The 18,459-nt window shown below is 43.7% G+C and overlaps 1 protein-coding gene across 1 annotated transcript in view; it reads right to left on the reverse strand.

Annotated features, from left to right (window-relative positions):
• The window catches only part of smap2 (small ArfGAP2), a 46,865-nt gene that overhangs the window by 18,137 nt on the left and 10,269 nt on the right, over positions 1–18,459 (reverse strand). Inside the window, exons 2-3 of the mRNA XM_052036080.1 lie at positions 9,434–9,567; positions 5,118–5,203 (exon numbers count right to left, since the gene is read on the reverse strand). Coding sequence (XP_051892040.1) covers positions 5,118–5,203; positions 9,434–9,567 — 220 coding nt within the window. The remainder of the gene's footprint in view (positions 1–5,117; positions 5,204–9,433; positions 9,568–18,459) is intronic.

Raw genomic sequence — 18,459 nt, forward strand, 5'->3', positions numbered from 1 at the left:
CCAAGGTTTTTGACAAACTGGATCCAAAGTTGGTTTGGGTGATAGGATAGTGGTAGAGGGTTGTTCTTCTGACTGAAGTCTGTAACTAGTGGTGCACCACAGGGATTGGTGCAGGGTCCCTTCTTGTTTGTCCTATAAGTACTCGGATGAGGTTTGTGGTCAGACTTGTTGGATAGAGGATGGGTTGTCAAAAGGACACAGAGGAACATATATCGCTGGAAAAGTTGGGCAGAGAGGTGGCAGCTGGAATTTAATCCAGGCAAGCGTTAGGTAATGCATCTTAGTAGTCTTGTACTGGCTTGGACATATACAGGAAATGGCGAGGGACCTTAGAAGTGTTGATGTTGCAGAGGAACCGTGGGGTGCAAGTTTATTGCTCCCTGGATATGGAGATACAGCTGGTTAGGGTGATGAAGAAGGCGTTTAGCTTGCCTTCATAGGCAGGGATACTGAGTACAAGAGCTGGGACATCATGTTGTAATTGAACAAGACATTGGTTAGGCCACGCTTTGAATATTGTGCGCAGCTCTGGTCACCACGCTATAGAAAGGGACTAATTTAGACCCCCCTAGCGCGCACTAGAAAAAGTGCAGAAGAGATTCACCAGGATGTTGCCTGGAAAGGAGGGCTTTAGTTATAAGGAGAGATTGGATAGACCGGGATGGCTCTTGGACGCTTGAGGGTGATCTTATAAAAGTATATAAAATAAAGAGGTGCATAGATAGGGTAGATAATCAGTCTTTTCCAAGGGTGGGGGGAGTCTAAAACTAGAGGACAGGCTTTAAGGTGGAGTGGAAATATTTAAAGATCAAAAGTGGCAGCTTTTTCCCCCACACAGTGAGCGGTGGGTATATGGAACAAGCCAGAGAAAGTGGTAGAGGCAAATTGTATAAAATGGGTTTGTAAACATGGGCTTAAGATAAATATTGGGGGGGGAGGGGGGGGAAGAGAGGGTCTTTATTGAATTAATTTGAATCTCTGCCCAACTTTCCAGCTGGTACATGTCCCTCTGTATCCTTTGGCAACCATCCTCAATATCAACAAATCCTCCAGTCTTGCTGTCGTTAGCAAACTTACTAATCAGTCCACAGACCTTTATTTATTGAACAGTCTTTATTTGAATGCACGTAGCATTTGCAATAAGATAGATAAGTTGACAGCACAGATAGCAAAATATGAGTATGATCTGACAGCTGCTACAGAGAAGTGGTTGCAGGATAACCAGGACCGAGTGCTTAATGTTCCAGGTTAAACCATGTTCCAAAAGAACAGACCAAAAGGGAAAGGAAGCGGAGTAGTACTGTTAATCAAGGAAGGTATCAGAGTGGTGTTGAGTCACGTAGAATTGGTCTGGGTTGAAATCATGAATCACAGTGGAAGGAAGATACAGCTGAGAGTATCTATGGGACCCCAAAATGTGGCCTCTTGATAGAGTGGAGCATAAATGGGGAAATATCTTGGGCAAGTTTGAAGGGAACAATTGTCATGAGAGATTTTAATCTACTTATTGATTGGACGAACCAAACCAGCAAGGACATTGTGGAGGAGGATTTGAGGAGTGTGTCAGGGATTGCTTCATAGAACAGTTGGAACAGAACCTATCCAGGAACAGACCATTTTGATTTGGTCTTGAGTAATAAGGTAGGACTAATAAGAGATCTTGTGGTTAAAAGTCACCTAGGAGGTAGTGACCACAATATGACAGAATTCCAGATGCAGTTTGAGGGTGAACACCACAGGACCAAACTCACTGTCTTCAACTTAAATAAGGGCAATTATAATGGCGTGAAGGTGGAGTTGCCATAGGTGGACTGGGAAAATAAGCTAAGAGGCAGGTCAGTAGATGAACAATGGCAGATATTCCAACAGCTGGACTATAATACACGCAGGAATTTATCCCAATTACACAAAGGGGTTCCATGAGAAAAAGGCACAACATGGAAAATGTTAAATTGAAAAGTAGGGTATACAAAGGGCTGGTGTAGACCAGAGGACCAGTAAGGTAACCTAGTGGAGTACACCAGGGATCGGTCCTTGGTCCTCAATTGTTTACAATTTTCATTAATGACCTGGAGGGGGGGAATGAAGTGCGAGGTTTCCAGTTTGCCGATGATACAAATAAAGGTGGAAGGGTATGTTGTGATAAGGCCATTGTGATTCTGCAATGGAAAACAGAGAGAATGAGTGATTAGGGTGAAAATACTGCAAATGGAATTTAATGTGGGGAATTGAGAGTGCACTTTGTAAGAGGAAACCAAAGTTGGAGTATCTAAATGGACAGAGACTACAAATGAGTGAAGTTCAGAGGGATCTGAGTGTTCTAGTGCATGAATGACAACAAGTTAGTAAGCGAGGCCCAACAAGTAGGTAAGAAAGCAAATGGCATTTGGCCTTGGAATTTAATAGGGAGTTTTGTTGCAGTTACACAAGGTGTTGGTGAAGCCACACCTAAAACAGCGTACACAGTTTTGGCCCACAGGTAGTGATGCAGGCCCAAGGAGACTCCCTAGGCTAACTCCTGGATGAAAGGGTTGTCCTGTTAGAAGAGGCTGGACAGTTTGGGTCTGTATTCCTTGAAATTTAGAAGAATGAGGGGTGACCCAGGGTAAATATTGCGATCATTTCACTAGTGAAGGGACATTGCTACAACATAAAGGGCCGGACATTTAAACACAGAAGCATTTCTCTCAGAGGGCAGCAAATCCCGTCGAATTCTGCACCCCCCCCCCCCCCCCCAAGAGTGGTGGTGGTCAGATCATGATATACTTAGGGTGAAATAGATGAATGTTTGAAACATCAACAAATTGAGGTTTATGAAAAAACTGTCACAGAAGAGGAGTTGAGGCCAGCATTGATCAGCTGTGATCATATTAATGGCAGGGCAGGCTTGAGGGGCCCAGTGGCCTATTCCTGCTCCTGTTTTCTTCTGATTCACTGAACAGATACCTAGGATGGCAGGTTTGCTGTAAGAGGAGAGACTGAGTTCACTGGACCTGTATTCCTTAGAGTTTAGAAGAAGAGATGATCTTATTGAAACTTACATTTCTTTTTACAAGGCTTAACGGACTGGATGCAGGGAGGATGATTTTCCTGACAAGCGTCTCAGAATAAAGGGTCACAATCTCAGGGTAGGCTGTTTAGGACTGGGATGAAAAGCAACTTCTTTACTTGAAGGGTGATGAATCTGTAGAATTCTCTATCCCAGAGAGTTGCGATGGATCAGTCGTGGAAAGCAGTAGGGATAAGCCTGGAAACTATAGGCCAGTGAGTCTTATCATAGGTGGTAGGAATGTTGTTGGAGAACATTCTGAGGGACAGGATTTATATTTACTTGAGACTCTAGGGACTGATTAGGAGTTGGCACAGTTTTGTACAGGGGAGATCATGTCTCACAAATCTGTTTGAGTTTATTTTGAGGAGGTAACTAAGAAAATTGTTGAAGGCAGAGAAGTAGATGTGGTTTATGTGGAAGCTACTAAGACTTCTGACAAGGTCCTGCATGGTTGGCTGGTCCCGAAGGTTAAGGCACAAGGGATCGGAGGCAATGTGGGCAAATTGGATCCAAAATTGGCTTGGTGACAGGGGGCAGAGGGTAGTAGTGGATGGGCATTTCTCTGACTGGAAGTCTGTAACAAGTGGTGTTACGTGCAGGGATTGCTGCTGGAACCTTTGTTGTTTGTAATATTTACTGTGTGTGTCTTGGGTGAGAATATAACTGCTTTGATTAGTAAGTTTGCAGATGACACAAAAATTGGTGGAACCGTTGACAGCGAAGGAAGTTGTCTAAGGATAGTGGGACATAGATCAGCTGAAAAGCTAAATGTAACAGTGGCAAAACGGAATTGAATCCAGACAAGTGTGAGGTAATATACAACGGGAAGTCAAATTCTGCTAAGACAGAGTAAATGGATGTACAGAGAGACCTTTGGTGCAAGTCCATAGCACAGATGGATAGGGAAATGAAGGCGGCATTTGGTATTCTTGCCTTCATAGGCCAAAGTATTGAGTATAGGAGTTGAGACTTCACGTTGCAGCTTACAAAGCACTGGTTAGACTGCAACTGGAGCACTGTGTACAGTTCTGGTCACCACACTGTAGGAATTTGCTGGCTGCAACAGGAAGAGTGCATAAGAGATTCGCCAGGGTGTTGCCTGGATTGGAGGGCTGTAGTTATAAGGAGAAATTGGACAGGCTCGGTTTATTCTCAGTGGAACATAGAAGGTTCGGGCTAATATTATAGACGGTATTGTAATGTCCGAAGTTGATGAGGGCCAATTAACATTTATCTATCTTCTTCCCCTGCCTAGTTACAATGATACAGAACCAAGTTTTCCATGCTCAATGGCTAGTTAGGATGGGCTTGAAGCACAAGTGCATGTTACATTGTTTAATGATGTATCACTTCCCAAGAATCAATAAAAGTGACTGCTCGTCAGTTTCCAAAGCACATCTCCTAAGCGGCCTCCTGCGGTGAAACCGGCAACTTGTGTTCTTAAGACTCAATTGCGTCTGATTAATGCCTGGAGGTTACATGTAAACAGCTCTTTTTTTCCGCCAAGACTGGTTCTCCTTTGGCCAATCAGAAAGAACAATTACTAAAAGCGGAGAAGGGGAACTAGTTCTGCAGTTCAAAAGGAACAAACATATCTACATACATCAGACTTTTGAATTTAATTATATGGGAGTTTGTTCATCTGTACAGTTGTCTGTAAGCCAGGCGTTTGTAACCTGAGAGACGGCCAGTAGCTGGTTGAGAACATCATTCCCCCATGGCAGAGATCAGAGGTCTGACTTACATACAGTATAGTTAATGGTCCAAAGATGAAATACAAGCTTTGGATAAAAATGAACATTATATTCTAGATTAAGTGTTTACAAAACCAGGAAAAAAAGTTAAAAGAATCAAACATTTTTTTTTAATTTATCACTCTTGGCAAAAAATTAAATTAAAATCTTTTCCACTATTTATTGATAAATGATCAAACAAATCGCGAGATCAGCAATGCTGTGGGATTCACATGTATTGAATGTATGACAAGCAAGGCTATGGAACTTGTGCCTGCAGAAAACAGTCCCATAGCCTCACTCAATTTGTGAACAAATGTGGAAAAGGATACTGGTCTGATTGTGGTCGCTTGAAGTCATCAGGAAGGTAAGCTTCATACAGTACTCTGGCTTTAGAGTTTCCCATTTCCTGGATGCTCTATTCCATTAAAGCACAAGAGACCAAAAGGTTACTCAAACATCACAAAACCTCCATCATTAACACAGAAGATCCTAAAGCAACGAAATAATGAAATCAGAATGGCAGCACAGGCACAAGGGAATGAATGGTGTATTCCTGCTTAGAATGTTCTTAAAAAGATATTAAAATATACAATATACTTCCCAAACGTTTCCAAGTTCCACCAGTACTCGAGTGAGAATATCATATTACTCAGTGGATGGAATAAGCTCTTTCAATTGGTCTGCAAAGAAATCAACAGTTCCAGGGAATCCAATATTTCCTGACCACACAGGAGGTTCATCGGCCCATTAAATCTATGCTAGCTCAAAGAAATCCCATTCTCACACTCACTTTCCCTGTAAACTGTTCACCCTCCAGTCCCATAAACCCTCCCATCCCCAAATTCTACCACTTACCTATAGACTAGAGGCAATTCAGAGTGGCTAATTAACCTGCCGAAGTGGAGCGTCTCTGGGACTTGGGAAGAAAGCAGTGCACCTGAAGGAAACACGTGTGATCACAGGGAGAGCCTGTAAACTCTACACACAGCACCAGATCGCTGGAGCTACAAGGCAGGATGAATAAGCACCATGCCAATCCCAGAGGAAGGTGTGAGCACCATGCTGATCCCAGCTGGATGAGGTGGTGGGTGTTGGGAACAGAAGAGCAAGCATCCAACTAATCCCACCAGTACTGCACTTATCTTGCTCTCAGCTCCCCAAACCTTCCCAAATTCAATGGATGATTGTGCAAACATTGACTTTACCACACACCTCACTCCACCTGAGAGTACGTAGACCAGCTGACTTACAAACTTTACAAGGAATCCCACAGATTTTTCTGGATTCATGCAGGTAATGTGGAAAGCATCCAGCTCTTTAGCCAAAGCTCAATTCACTGGATGGCCAGGTAGGCTCCATCAACAATGTGTGATGGGCTCCTGCCAATGGAAGTGCTTCTGCTGGGAAATAGTTGCTCCATTCGAAAGAAGCAGGTGAAGTGGTGATATGTTTAACAGGTTGAAAAAGAAGATTGCCATAGCCAGCGGGCAGCGTCGGAGCAGGCAGCGGAGTGAGAGGGAGCAGAGTGATTGGGCTTTGGCTCGAGGGGCTTAGGTGTAAAGGGGTAAGACAGGTGAGTAAGCTGGTAGGTAAAGGTTTACCTGTTACCTGTCACTGTTATAAATTTTAGGTAGGATTAAACTAGGTAGGGAAAGAATTAGTTCAGATGAAGGACATGCCGATGTGCTGCAGCTGCTTGATGTGGGAGCTAGTGGACCCTGCTGTGGTGCACGGTGACCATGTCTGCAGTAAGTGCTGGAGGCTGGAGGAACTTCAGCTCAGAATTGATGAGCTGGAGTCGCAGCTTCAAACACTGCAGAGCATCAGGGAGGGAGGGAGAGAGTTATGTAGATACTGTGCATCAGGAGACAGTCACCCCTCTCCCCGCACCCCGCCCCCCTCCCCCCCACCGCCCTTAGAGCACGTACTTCTGGGGTCCAGGAAGTAGATAGAAGGGTGACTGTCAGGGGAGAGAAAAGGAAAAAGAAAACGAACAGGCAGACAGAGCAGAGGACCCCGGAGGCTGTTCCCCTCAATAACAGGTTTTCCGCTTTGGAAGCTGTTGAGGGGGATGACCTGCAGAGATCAAGCAGCAGTAGCCAGGTTTCTGGCACTGGGACTGGTCCTGCTGCTCAGAAGGGAAGGGAGGAGAAGAGGAAGGCAATAGTGATAGGGGACTCAATAGTCAGGGGAACAGACAGGAGGTTCTGTGGCAGTGAGCATGAATCCCAGATGGTATGTTGCCTCCCAGGTGCCAGAGTCCGGGATGTCTCTGATAGGGCCCACAGTATTCTTGAGCGGAAGGGAGAACAGCCAGAAGTCGTGTTTCATGTTGATACCAACAACATAGGTAGGAAGAAGGATGAGGTCCTGAAAGTGAGTTTAGGGAGCTAAGCAGAAGGCTGAAGAACAGGACCTCAAGGGTAGCAATCCAGGATTGCTGCCAGTGCCATGTGATAGTGAAGGTAGGAATAGGAGGAGATGGCAGATGAATGCGTGGCTGAGGAGTTGGTGCAGGAGGGAGGTTTTAGATTTTTGGAACATTGGGATCTCTTCTGGGGAAGGTGGGAGGTGTACAGAGAGGACGGGTTACACCTGAACCAGAGGGGGGCCAATATCCTTGCAGGCAGGTTTGCTATGGTAGTTCAGGAGGGTTTAAACTAGTTTGCAAGGGGGATGGGAAGCAGAGGGGTAGGTCAGAGGAAGAAGTGGATGTGGAAGAGTCAGATCTAACATATAGAGAGGCTTTGAGGAAGGAGAAGCAGAGTATAGGGTATAAAAGTAGAAAGGTGGATGGGCTAAAGTGCATTTACTTAAATGCAAGAAGTATCAGGAATAAGGGTGATGAACTGAGAGCTTGGATAAGTACATGGGACTATGATATTGTGGCTCTTGCAGAGACTTGGCTGTCACCAGGGCGGGAATGGATATTGAATATTCCTGGATCTCAGTTTTAAAAGGGATGGGGCGGGGGGTGGGGGTGGGGGTAAGAAGAGGAGGAGGGGTGGCAATACTGGTCAGGGACACTGTTACAGCTTCAGAAAGGGCAGATAATGTAGAAGGATCCTCTCTAGAGTCAATATGGGTGGAAGTTAGGAACAAGAAAGCAGTTACTCTACTGGGAGTATTCTATAGGCCCCCCCGGTATCAGCAAGGATACTGAGGAGCAGATTGGGAGGCAGATTTCGTAAAAGGTGCAAGAATAACAGGGTTGTTATCATAGGAGAATTCAACTTCCCAAATATTGATTGGCACCTGCTTAGTGCCAAAGGTTTAGATGGGGCAAATGGGTCCAGGACAGATTTCTGTCATAGTATGTTGATAGGCTGACTAGAGGGAATGCCATATTAAGTCTAGTATTAGGTAATGAACTGGGTCAGGTGACAGATCTCTCGGTGGGTGAGCATTTGGGGTACAGTGACCCCGCTCCATAACCTTTAGCATTGTGGGTAGTGTGGAGGAGCAGAGGGATCTGGGGATTCATATCCACAGATCACTGAAAGTTGCCTCACAGGTGGATAGGGTAGTTAAGAAAGGTTATGGGAGGTTAGCTTTCACAAGTCGTGGGATTGAGTTTAAGAGCCGCAAGGTAATGATGCAGCTCTACAAAACTCTGGTTAGACCACACTTGGAGTACTGTATCCAGTTCTGGTCGCCTCATTATAGGAAGGATGTGGAAGCGTTGGAAAGGGTACAGAGGAGATTTACTAGGATGCTGCCTGGATTGGAGAGTATGCATTATGAGGAGAGACTAAGGGAGCTAGGACTTTACTCATTGGAGAGAAGGAGGATGAGGGGAGACATGATAAAGGTATACAAAATATTAAGAGGAATAGATAGAGTGGACAGCCAGCGCCTCTTTCCCAGGGCACCAATGCTCAATACAAGAGGGCATGGCTTTAAGGTAATGGGTGGGAAGTTCAAAGGAGACATCAGAGGGAGGTTTTTCACCCAGAGAGTGGTTAGTGTATGGAATGCGCTGCCTGGGGTGGTGGTGAAGGCTGATACGTTGGACAAGTTCAAGAGATTGTTAGATAAGTTTATGGAGGAATTTATAATAGGGGGATATGTGGGAGGAAGGGGTTAGATAGTCTTAGGTGTGGTTTAAAGGTCGGCACAACATGGTGGGCTGAAGGGCCTGTATTGTGCTGTATTGTTCTATGGTTCTACATTTGACTGTTGATGCAAACTTCGCTTCTTTCTTCACTGCTGCTGTACGTGGCCTGCACAAGTTGTGTATTTCAGAATGAAACACCCACAGGAATCTGCCTCTCTGAGGTTTCTCCACAAGATAATTATCACAAGATTTCTGTTCTCATTTATTATGTAAAATCTGGTTTATATAGGCCAACAGAAGAGAAGCACTCTTTTGGTGATTGGATGATCTGCTTTGATGATGTTGGCTCAGATTTAAATGCTGGCTCTGGACACCAGGAGAACTCCACTGTTTTTCCTTAGTTTCACAGAACAGAATCTCAATTTAATACCATTCCCTCAGCATTACACTTGTGCCAACCTAGATTACGACCTGAAGCTTCTGACTCTTAGTAAGAGTGTGAGGTGCTGTCAACCACCAACACACCCCTACATCCATACACACACCATTCATCCACCCACCGTTGCAGGTGCACACTATATGTGGTACCTGGATCTGTTCTGGTGTCCACTGATCCAGAGTTACCGATTTCACCTTGGAGATGTGGACTCCAAGGTTTCTGTGAATACCAGCACAGCGAATGCAAAGGAACACTCCCAGGTTCCATGATGCCCATCTTGGTCCTACAGAAAAGAACAAGAAAATTGGAAAAGTATTTGAACAGACTTGAAAATAATGGATGCAATAAAGATATAGAAATACAAGGAACACGGGGAACGAGAGGGGCAGGGATGGAGGTGGGCAAAGGAACAAGTTTGTCTAACATTTCAGACATCTGTCACCTGCCGATTCAATATGCCTTTCTCTGCCTTCTACACTTCCCCTCCCTCCTTCTGCTGAAGTCTTGAGGGCTCCAGGTGGTTTACTGCATGGTGCTCTGAGCATTTAATCACCACCACCATCAGTACTCTGGCACAGCCTTTGGCCACCTGCCAAGTGTACTTGAAGATTAGGACCTGCACAAAACTCATGGAGGTTGACAAGCTGCATTGATTAGATAAAGCTAGCATGGATTTGTTCTAGGCAAAAGAGTCAAACTAACTTAACAGTTCTTTGATAAAGCAATAGAAAGGTCTGATGAAAGAAAAGCAGTTGATATGATATACATGGTCTTCCAAAAAGCATTTGATAAGGTGCCACAAAATTGGCTTGTCAGTACAATTGAAGGCTATGAAACAAAAGGAGCTGGAGCGGCATGGATAGAAAGTAGCAGGAAATCCTATACGTGAAAGGTTGGTGTTTTTTTTAGAATGGAGGGAAGCATATGGTGGAATCCCTCAGGAGAAAGATGCAAAAGTTTTAGAGAGAGTGCAGAGAGATTTACCAAAATGGTTCCATAGGTGAGGAATTTTTGTTCAAAGGATAGACTGAAGATTGGCTTATCCTCCTTGGTACAGATGATCTGATAGAAATATCTACAGTCCTTCAGAGAGTTGACAGAGAGAAATTGCTCCTATTTGCAGGAAAACAAGAATAAAAGGGACATGGAATGAAGGGGATTGTCAAAAGAACGAAAAGCGATATGAATGTTTTTTTAATGTTTATTTTAAAAATGTACTAAGTGGCGAGGATCTGGAATGCACTGCTGGGTTAACATTGGAGGCAGATTCAATCACAGCATTTAGAGAGAGCCAGGTAAGTATCCGAATGGAAAGAATTTTCAGGGTCATAGGGAGAAGGCAAGAAGAATGGGACTAACTGGATTGTTCTTACAGAGCCAGTACAGACTCAATGGGTCAAATGGCCTCCTTTCATGTTGTAACCATTCGGTGATTCTGAGATTCTCATTTTAACCACTATCACCTCGCTGCCAAGGTCATAGATCTCCGGAATATCCTACCTACACCTTTTGCCTGTTTACCTCTTATTTGTGCCTTAAGAAACTTATTAAAGCCAACTTCTGACCAACTGTTTGGTAATCTGTCTCAATATCCCCGTGTCAAATTTTGTTTGAAAAACGTTTGCCTAAATATATTTCACAATGTTAGAGGTGCTACACAAATGCAAGTTGTTGTTTGGTACATTAGGAAATATGATATTGCTTGATGGCCTATCCCCACATTTTTGCACTTACATTCTCTCTGCCATACTCAGAAACCATATCCAAAATGATAAATCTACATTCCCATCTTCAGTACATGGCATACAGACTTGTCCCTGCATACACACTTTTTATTTACATTAAATTCATACAGATATGCCTGTGTTATTTAGCAGCATGAATCACATAATCCTGACTGCAATAAACAGCCTCATCTGCTGCTGCTATGCAACCAATAGATATTTTATTGATCTGACTGTGACTGAGTAGAGACCAACAATCAACCACGTTTTTTGTGTAATCAGGAATGGTACCAACCAAAGCAATGGACAGTTTTTTTTAAAGTGATAAAGACCTCTAAGTTAACCTGGAAAATCTAAGTAAAACAAGGTCACAGTAAATTACATTGGCAATGAAAATCTGACACCTAATGTGAACAATACAACAAGAGTGTACAAGGATTTAGTAAGGTGTAACGCAGTTAGAATACAGATGGCTGTTGGTCTACCATTGTATAACACTGTGGTACATTGCTGGTGGGATTTTTCACTGTATAATTTGGTAAAAATTTGGATGCTCACATCAGTGTGAAAGAACAAAAAAGTACCCTGCCCTCCAACGGCAGACATTTATACGCTCAACATAGCTCATCCATTGGAACACAGCTTCTGGATGGAGGCGAGAGAATCAGTCGGACCCTGTTCTTTAAGGAATGTGGGGATTGTCATTTTCCTCAACCTAGTGAGGTCAGTAACCCTTTCATGTGTTGAACTTGAACTTTAGGTGCATTTACACTACATAATAGATACTTTCTCTTGCAGTTTCTGATGTATCAGTGCCATCTCTCTCAGTAAGTGGTCAGAGACTCATTGCACCATCTTTCTGTCCCCGCTCTGCCAGTGGAGGAACTCTCAGTGTGACATCAAGTGTGTCTGCAGCAGGGAATAGTGCTGCCCCAGTGTGGGAGACAATTTTTCCATCTTCCTGTCTCACTGTCCCATTGTCTCGACTGTGCGCGTTCCCAGCACTGCGATATCCATTGAAGGCAGATGAGGACTTCGCCTGCAGATTAAAGAAATGTGGAGCAGCCCTGAAGTTGAAAAGGAATCACTGATTTTAATATCATTTCTTCCAAACTCTGCTAACTTTTGGACCTTGATTTAAGATGTTCAGACTGTAGAGGATTTTCAGACCCTGCACCCTTATCCAGATGGCTGACGTGAGGCCACAACAAAAGGTGGGAGCTTAGTTGGGCTGCACAATATTCCCCCGTCTTCAGTGCACAGGGAGGAAATGCAGCTTTAGCACCTGCGTGAAGCCATTTGTACTATCCACAAATGCTCTCTCAGGAAGCCCCATAAGGTCAGGGATAACTTGCTTCACTCCAGTTCTGAAGTGGCTAAATAGGTTGATGCGAGACCCACAGACTTGTCTAGAGGAGGCAGGAGGTGCCTAATGGCATGGTAGGGTGTGGAGTATGGGAGGTGCTGCGGTCCTTCTGAAATTCTTGCTGGGCTTGTGTGCTCCTGAGGAAACTCAAGGTTCTCCGTGTCCTCCTCCATCTTGAGCAGTCATGGGCCAGAGATGTTAGAACCACATTGGTGGGGATGTTACACTTGCCTTTTAAGGGAGGCTTTCAGAAAATTCCCAAGTTGTTTCCTCTATATAAACCAAATGTTAGGGCCCCAAATGACTCCTGAGGAGCCGCACTCCATTATGATTGCCAAGATTAGGTTCAAGTGCAAGATTAAACCAATGTCACAAATGTAATTCAAGATAATAATGTTATTTTATAATTTGTTCTTTCCCACGTTATGGTGGAGCTGCGTTCACAGAAAACAGTCTGCAGCATGATTTTCTGTAACACAAAGCCACATCAGCTGCACATGCGTCAAGAAATGCAAGCTGAAAATGAAATAAAAATTGAGACAAATTCCATAAGAGCAAAATTTTGGGTAGCAATTTGCGAATTCTGTAAGAGTGAATTTCTGTTACCTGAATAGCCATACTCTGGAGGGGGGGGGGGGGGGGGGGGGGTGGGAGTCACCTGTACTAAAGTCTTACAGTACTCTCTCTCCCCACAATCTCCTGATATGCAAAACCCAAATTGGCTAATTAGCTCCTCATTCATTGTCAGCTGTTATGTTGGTTTGTTGGGCCCATACCAGACGCCCATAATGCGACGAGGGAACTTCCACTTGCAAATTGGTTTAAATGATTTCCCCCTCCCTCACTTAATATAGTGTGGGTTTGCATAGACATAATGAACAGATCGAAATCTAATTATGACGGCATTCTCTGGAGCAAGTTCTGTAACAAACCGATATTAAAGCAAACTGAAAGAAAATTACTCCAGTTTACAATCAAGGAAATTTTTACCCTCCAATAAGTTTACACTGCTATTAAAGGATGAGGTCAAACACCCCAGAACTTTATGTCCCTGAATCACCAGCTAAGTAAAAGACTGTGGAAAACATTCTTACAAAAGAAAACTCAAAAGGTCATCAACAAAACATTAACTGTTTTTCCCCCACAGATGCTTCCTCAACTGTTGAGTATTTTCAGCAGAGTCTTATTTTAGATTGAGCATCTGCCGTATTTTTGTTTTCTTTTTCAGACATTTGACACCATAAGTTTATCTACATTGATTTTCAGCTGCAGCCTTGGTTCATATGTAGCAGTCCTGATTTCCTAACTGGATTCATTGGTTACTACCTTTAGATTCATAGTTCCTAATTTTTTTAAATTCTCCCATAAGTAGGATCATTTCCTCTACGTCATTTCAAAGAACTCTATTGGGGAATGTCCCTGATCTTCCATTTCCAGCCTCTGTAGTTTCCCTGCAGTGAGAATCTCTCAGTTCTGGTATCCTTTTAATAAATCTAGTTTAGATCTCATCCAGTCTCCCCACGTGCAAGTGTGCACGTTGAAGACCCGCTCCAGAGATTTGAGCACGTAATCCAGATAAGCATGGAGAAAGTACACAACAGCCCAATGCACTGTTTTACAGGATTGCAGTGTTCTAACCAAGGCTCCAATACTTATTCCTCAGACAACGGGTGGGGGGTGGGAGGAAAGAGAGTGCGAGAGCGAGAAATAGATAGAGGGTAATGGTTGATGGGTGCCTTGTGCGTTTGGAAGGCTGTGTAGTATGAAAGGCCAGGGGTCAGATGACAGTGACAACACTACTGACCCCCATGGTCGGATGATAGCATTGCCTATCAGGTTGGAAGCTATACCACTGTCAATCAGGGGTCCGGCTCCGCCCCATTAGGTAAACACCTTTGTCTTGCTGGACCACTCGGATCGGGCTGTGCGAGCACCTTTGTTCCTGGCCACATCTACTATTGGCCCGTTTAAAACACCTTTGTCCTTGCTGGGCTACCCAGCCCCCCAGCAGCATAAAAGTGCTGCATGTTTGGTTTTTCTTCCTCTTTTTCTGTGTCCGAGGATGTTGAGGTAAGCTGTGCACTACTCCAGGGCAGTTAGTTAAGGACTCCCGAGACCAAAGAGCCAATGTTTGTCCAGAATCAGGGTGTCCAAACACTGTATAGTTTATTCCTTGATCATTTGTACCCAGTTATTGTGTGTGTGTGTGTGTGTGTGTGTGTGTGTGTGTGTGTGTGTGTGTGTGTGTACCTCACCCTCTGTCGCGATTTCCCTCCACATTCATGATCTCATGCTTGAGAGTGTGCGAGTGTGCATCTGTTTCCATTCATTCTGTCCTGCGTTTGTCTTTGTTAATAAACCATTTTTAAATTACAAAGGCTGTGTGTCCAGACCTTTATCTTTAAGATACCAAAAGAACCTTTCTCACAACAGGCTGTTACCAGTGAGGTGCCACGGGTATTAGTACTTGCTCCCTCCTATTAGATAATACATATCTGTGATTAGACCTGAATGTAGGGGACATGTTAAAGTGGTTTATAGGTGATACAAAAATTAGCTGTGCAGTCAGCTGGGAGGAAGAAAGCTTCATATTCCAAAAAGACAAACAAGGTCTGGTCAGTTAGGCAGGAAAATGACAAATGAAATCTCATCCAGTGAAGTTGGAGGAAATGTACTTGGGGAGGTGCAACAAGGCAAGGGAACAAGGAATAAATGGGAGGATATTGGAAATGCTCCGAGGTACAGTAGGTGAGGCACCTGCTGCAGGATACTCAGCTTCTGACCTGCCATTGTGGCCACAGTGAATGGCTTAATTGAGTTCCTGGACAATAACAATCCTGAAAATGTTGATCCTGGGGGACTCAGAAATGGAAATGCAGACTGTCAAGGGTCGGTGGTTGTTCCTTTAAGTAACATTGAGCTTCGCTGAAACAGTATAGGAGGCAGAAGGTAGGGAGGTTAGTGCGGGATTGGATTAGAAAATGAAAGCAACGGGCAACTAGAGAAATCAGGTCACTTTTGCAGACTGAACACAGGTGTCTTGAATCCATGTTTCATGTTTGGTTTTCCCAATATAGAGGGGACCAAAATGGAAAGTACAATGGGAAGGGTTGAGAGCTTCAAGTTCCTAGGAGTGAACATCACCAATAGCCCTGTCTTGGTGCAAACATGTGGACACGATGGCTACTTCCTCAGGAGGCTAAATAAAATTTGGCATGTCCCCTTTGACACTGAACAATTTTTATTGATGCACCATAGAAAGCATCCCATCTGGATGCATCACAGCTTGGTACGGCAACTGCTCTGCCTGTAACTGCAAGAAACAGCAGAGAGTTGTGGACACAGCTCAGCACATCACAAAAACCAGGCTCCCCTCCATGGACTGCCTACACTTCTCGCTGCCTCGGTGGGTGATGAACAGTATGCAAGATAAGTTTTTCACTGTACCTCAGTACAATAATAAACCAATTCCAATATCACTGTTTCAGCTAGAAATGAAGTGTTTTTGAGTCCCTGGGCATTAGGGATCAAAGGGCAGGTGTGGTATCCGGTGAAATTACAAAGGAAGATGCCAAGAGAAGGGGAGTGTGTAAAGGTGGAAGAGGACTGATCTGTTAGTCTGTGCATATCTCAAGCATGATTTGTTAATCCGTTCAATTTAGAGTAATGAGGTAATTCAAGGGTATGTTTGCAGTAGCTTCTGCATGTAAAGGCCCCTGTCAACTAGATCACTGACTGCTCCATGTCGAAAGTTATGAGCCTGTCCATGGGCTGGATGTCAATAATGTTGTCGCAAAGAGTTGGGAAAAAATGACTGTATCCAAAGGGAATACACAAAAAATTTAAAAAAGACTGATTCAGTTATGTGGATCCACTTAATTGCCAGACGACGCCACCCCTCAACCATGGACTTAAAGTAGTGCCATGATTCTCAACTTTAACTGCAAAGTATTTGCATCCCTTTGCAGCTTTATCTCTTAACACCAATGTCAACATCTTTAGTCTAATATCTACTGAACACCCCACTCCTCTGACGTTGGTGTCCTGTTCCTCCTAGTTCCCGCCAACAGTGGCAGCTGTGCTTTCAACTGCTTAGACCCCACACTCCCAAAACTTTAACATTCTTCATTGACCTTACAGACATCTCGTTTTTTCCACAATCCTTGTTATTTGCCCTCAGTTTTGACGTTCCTCTGTATTGAAACGAACATTCAACTGGAGTGTCCAGGGCGAGGATGATGGATGTGATCAATGCTACGTGCAGGGACAGGGTCCCGTCAAGCACTGCATCTCACTTATGAGCCATGTAGTCTGCCCAGCACCCACATTGAATTTACCTGTACTCCATTAACGCCATAAAGCAAATGTAGAGCTCTGGTTCAACCAGTTGGAGAGAGAATATGGGCTTACCTTTCAATCTAACATTCACTTACAAAAGCTCAACAAATAACATGCCTGTGGATCTGCTCCACATCTAAATTAAGAAAACCCCACAGATTGGAACATTAATCTTCAAAGCACGTTGCTTTACCCAGGCCCTATCTTCAGCTGTAGGAGTCCTAGCTGTTATTGTTAAATATTACCAGTTTACATGCCGCAGTGCAAGCAAGGTAAGAGCAGACAGGGCCATAGTGAGGTTTGAGAAGGATAGGAGGGCTGGAGCAGTTGCTCTTCAGCCCTCCCTATCCTGTCAAACCACCACTTGGGTAGTGAATGAGGGAGAAACCTGTGATTAATCTACCTGTCAGCGATCTCTGTGGCAGTGGATTGGTATCCATTTGCAGTGCAGAGATCAAAACACTCTACAGGGAAGTTGAGCAACAGCTTGCATTTATTTATACATGATGTTACAGGATTGTTATCAAACAAAAATACCAACCCTAACAAGAAATTACTAGGACTGATAAGCAATTTGAGAAATAAGGGAAATTTGAAGGAGTTTCACAACAACAGGGGTGTGTGGTGGTGGGGGGGGGGGGGGGGGGTACAGGAGAAGAGCGAGATTTAGAGGAGGAATTTCACAGCTGAAAGCCTAAGCCACCAAGGGAACAACCACTGATAACGTGAAGGAGATAAGCAATTGACAAGTAACCAGAGGTGAGAAGACATATTTTCTCAGTGAGAAGCAGGGCTGCACACAGAGACAGGCAGGGTAAGGCCAGGAGGAATTTAAAAAGAATGAGAATTTTAAGATTACTAAATTCATTGTCTTCTGTGAAAAGGTGTCAGGCTGGGTTTGAGATAGCTCTGGGGCCCACTGAAAATAACCCGTGATGTTTCTCATAGCAACAGAAATATGGTCAAATTAACTGAGGATAACAATATCCTCAGATGTAAACTCGTCATTTACAATCTTTAACCACGCAGTCTCCAGGAACTGACCAGTCAGTGCACAAACTACATGGCTTTGCCAAACAACGTGAATGACAAAATATGGGTTTTATATATTTCCATAAAGTACTTTAAAATAAATAAAAACAAAACAGAAGAATTCTAGAAACAGATCAGATAACTCTGTTTCTTTCTCCACAGATGATGTTTCAAATCAAGGACATTTCCAAAATCTCAACTGCTTTCTCTCTCCGCAGGTATTGCCCGATGAGTGTTTGCAGCATTTTTGGATTTATTTCAGATTTCCAGCATCCGCAGTATTTTTCCTCAAAATAAGCAAATTGTTTATTTGTGATACAAAAGAAATGCCAGAGGAACTTGGATGACAGTACTGGAGTACCTTGCTGTTTCACAATATTTCCCAAAGAGAGCATCACTAACCACACTTCCTCCAGAAGTACAACTCATAGCATTTCAGTGCTAACCATTAAATTAAAGGATACGATTAAAGGATGAAGAGAATTTGAATCATAGTTGGATAATTGCACTTTTTACAACAAACAAGGGACCTAGCAAAAATTTAGCAAGAGCACTCAGAGAACTGGGCCCGGTGAGTGAAGTGCAAGTACCTTAGGAGAAATGACTTGAAATTGCTGGCACAATTTACAGGTTAACAAAAAGATAGGGGCCTCAAAGACAATACAATAGATTAATGAGGACAAGTGCAATCTGCCAAGGCTGAAGCAACGTAAGT

The sequence above is a fragment of the Pristis pectinata genome, chromosome 22 (assembly GCF_009764475.1).
Source record: "Pristis pectinata isolate sPriPec2 chromosome 22, sPriPec2.1.pri, whole genome shotgun sequence".
NCBI lineage: Eukaryota > Metazoa > Chordata > Chondrichthyes > Rhinopristiformes > Pristidae > Pristis > Pristis pectinata.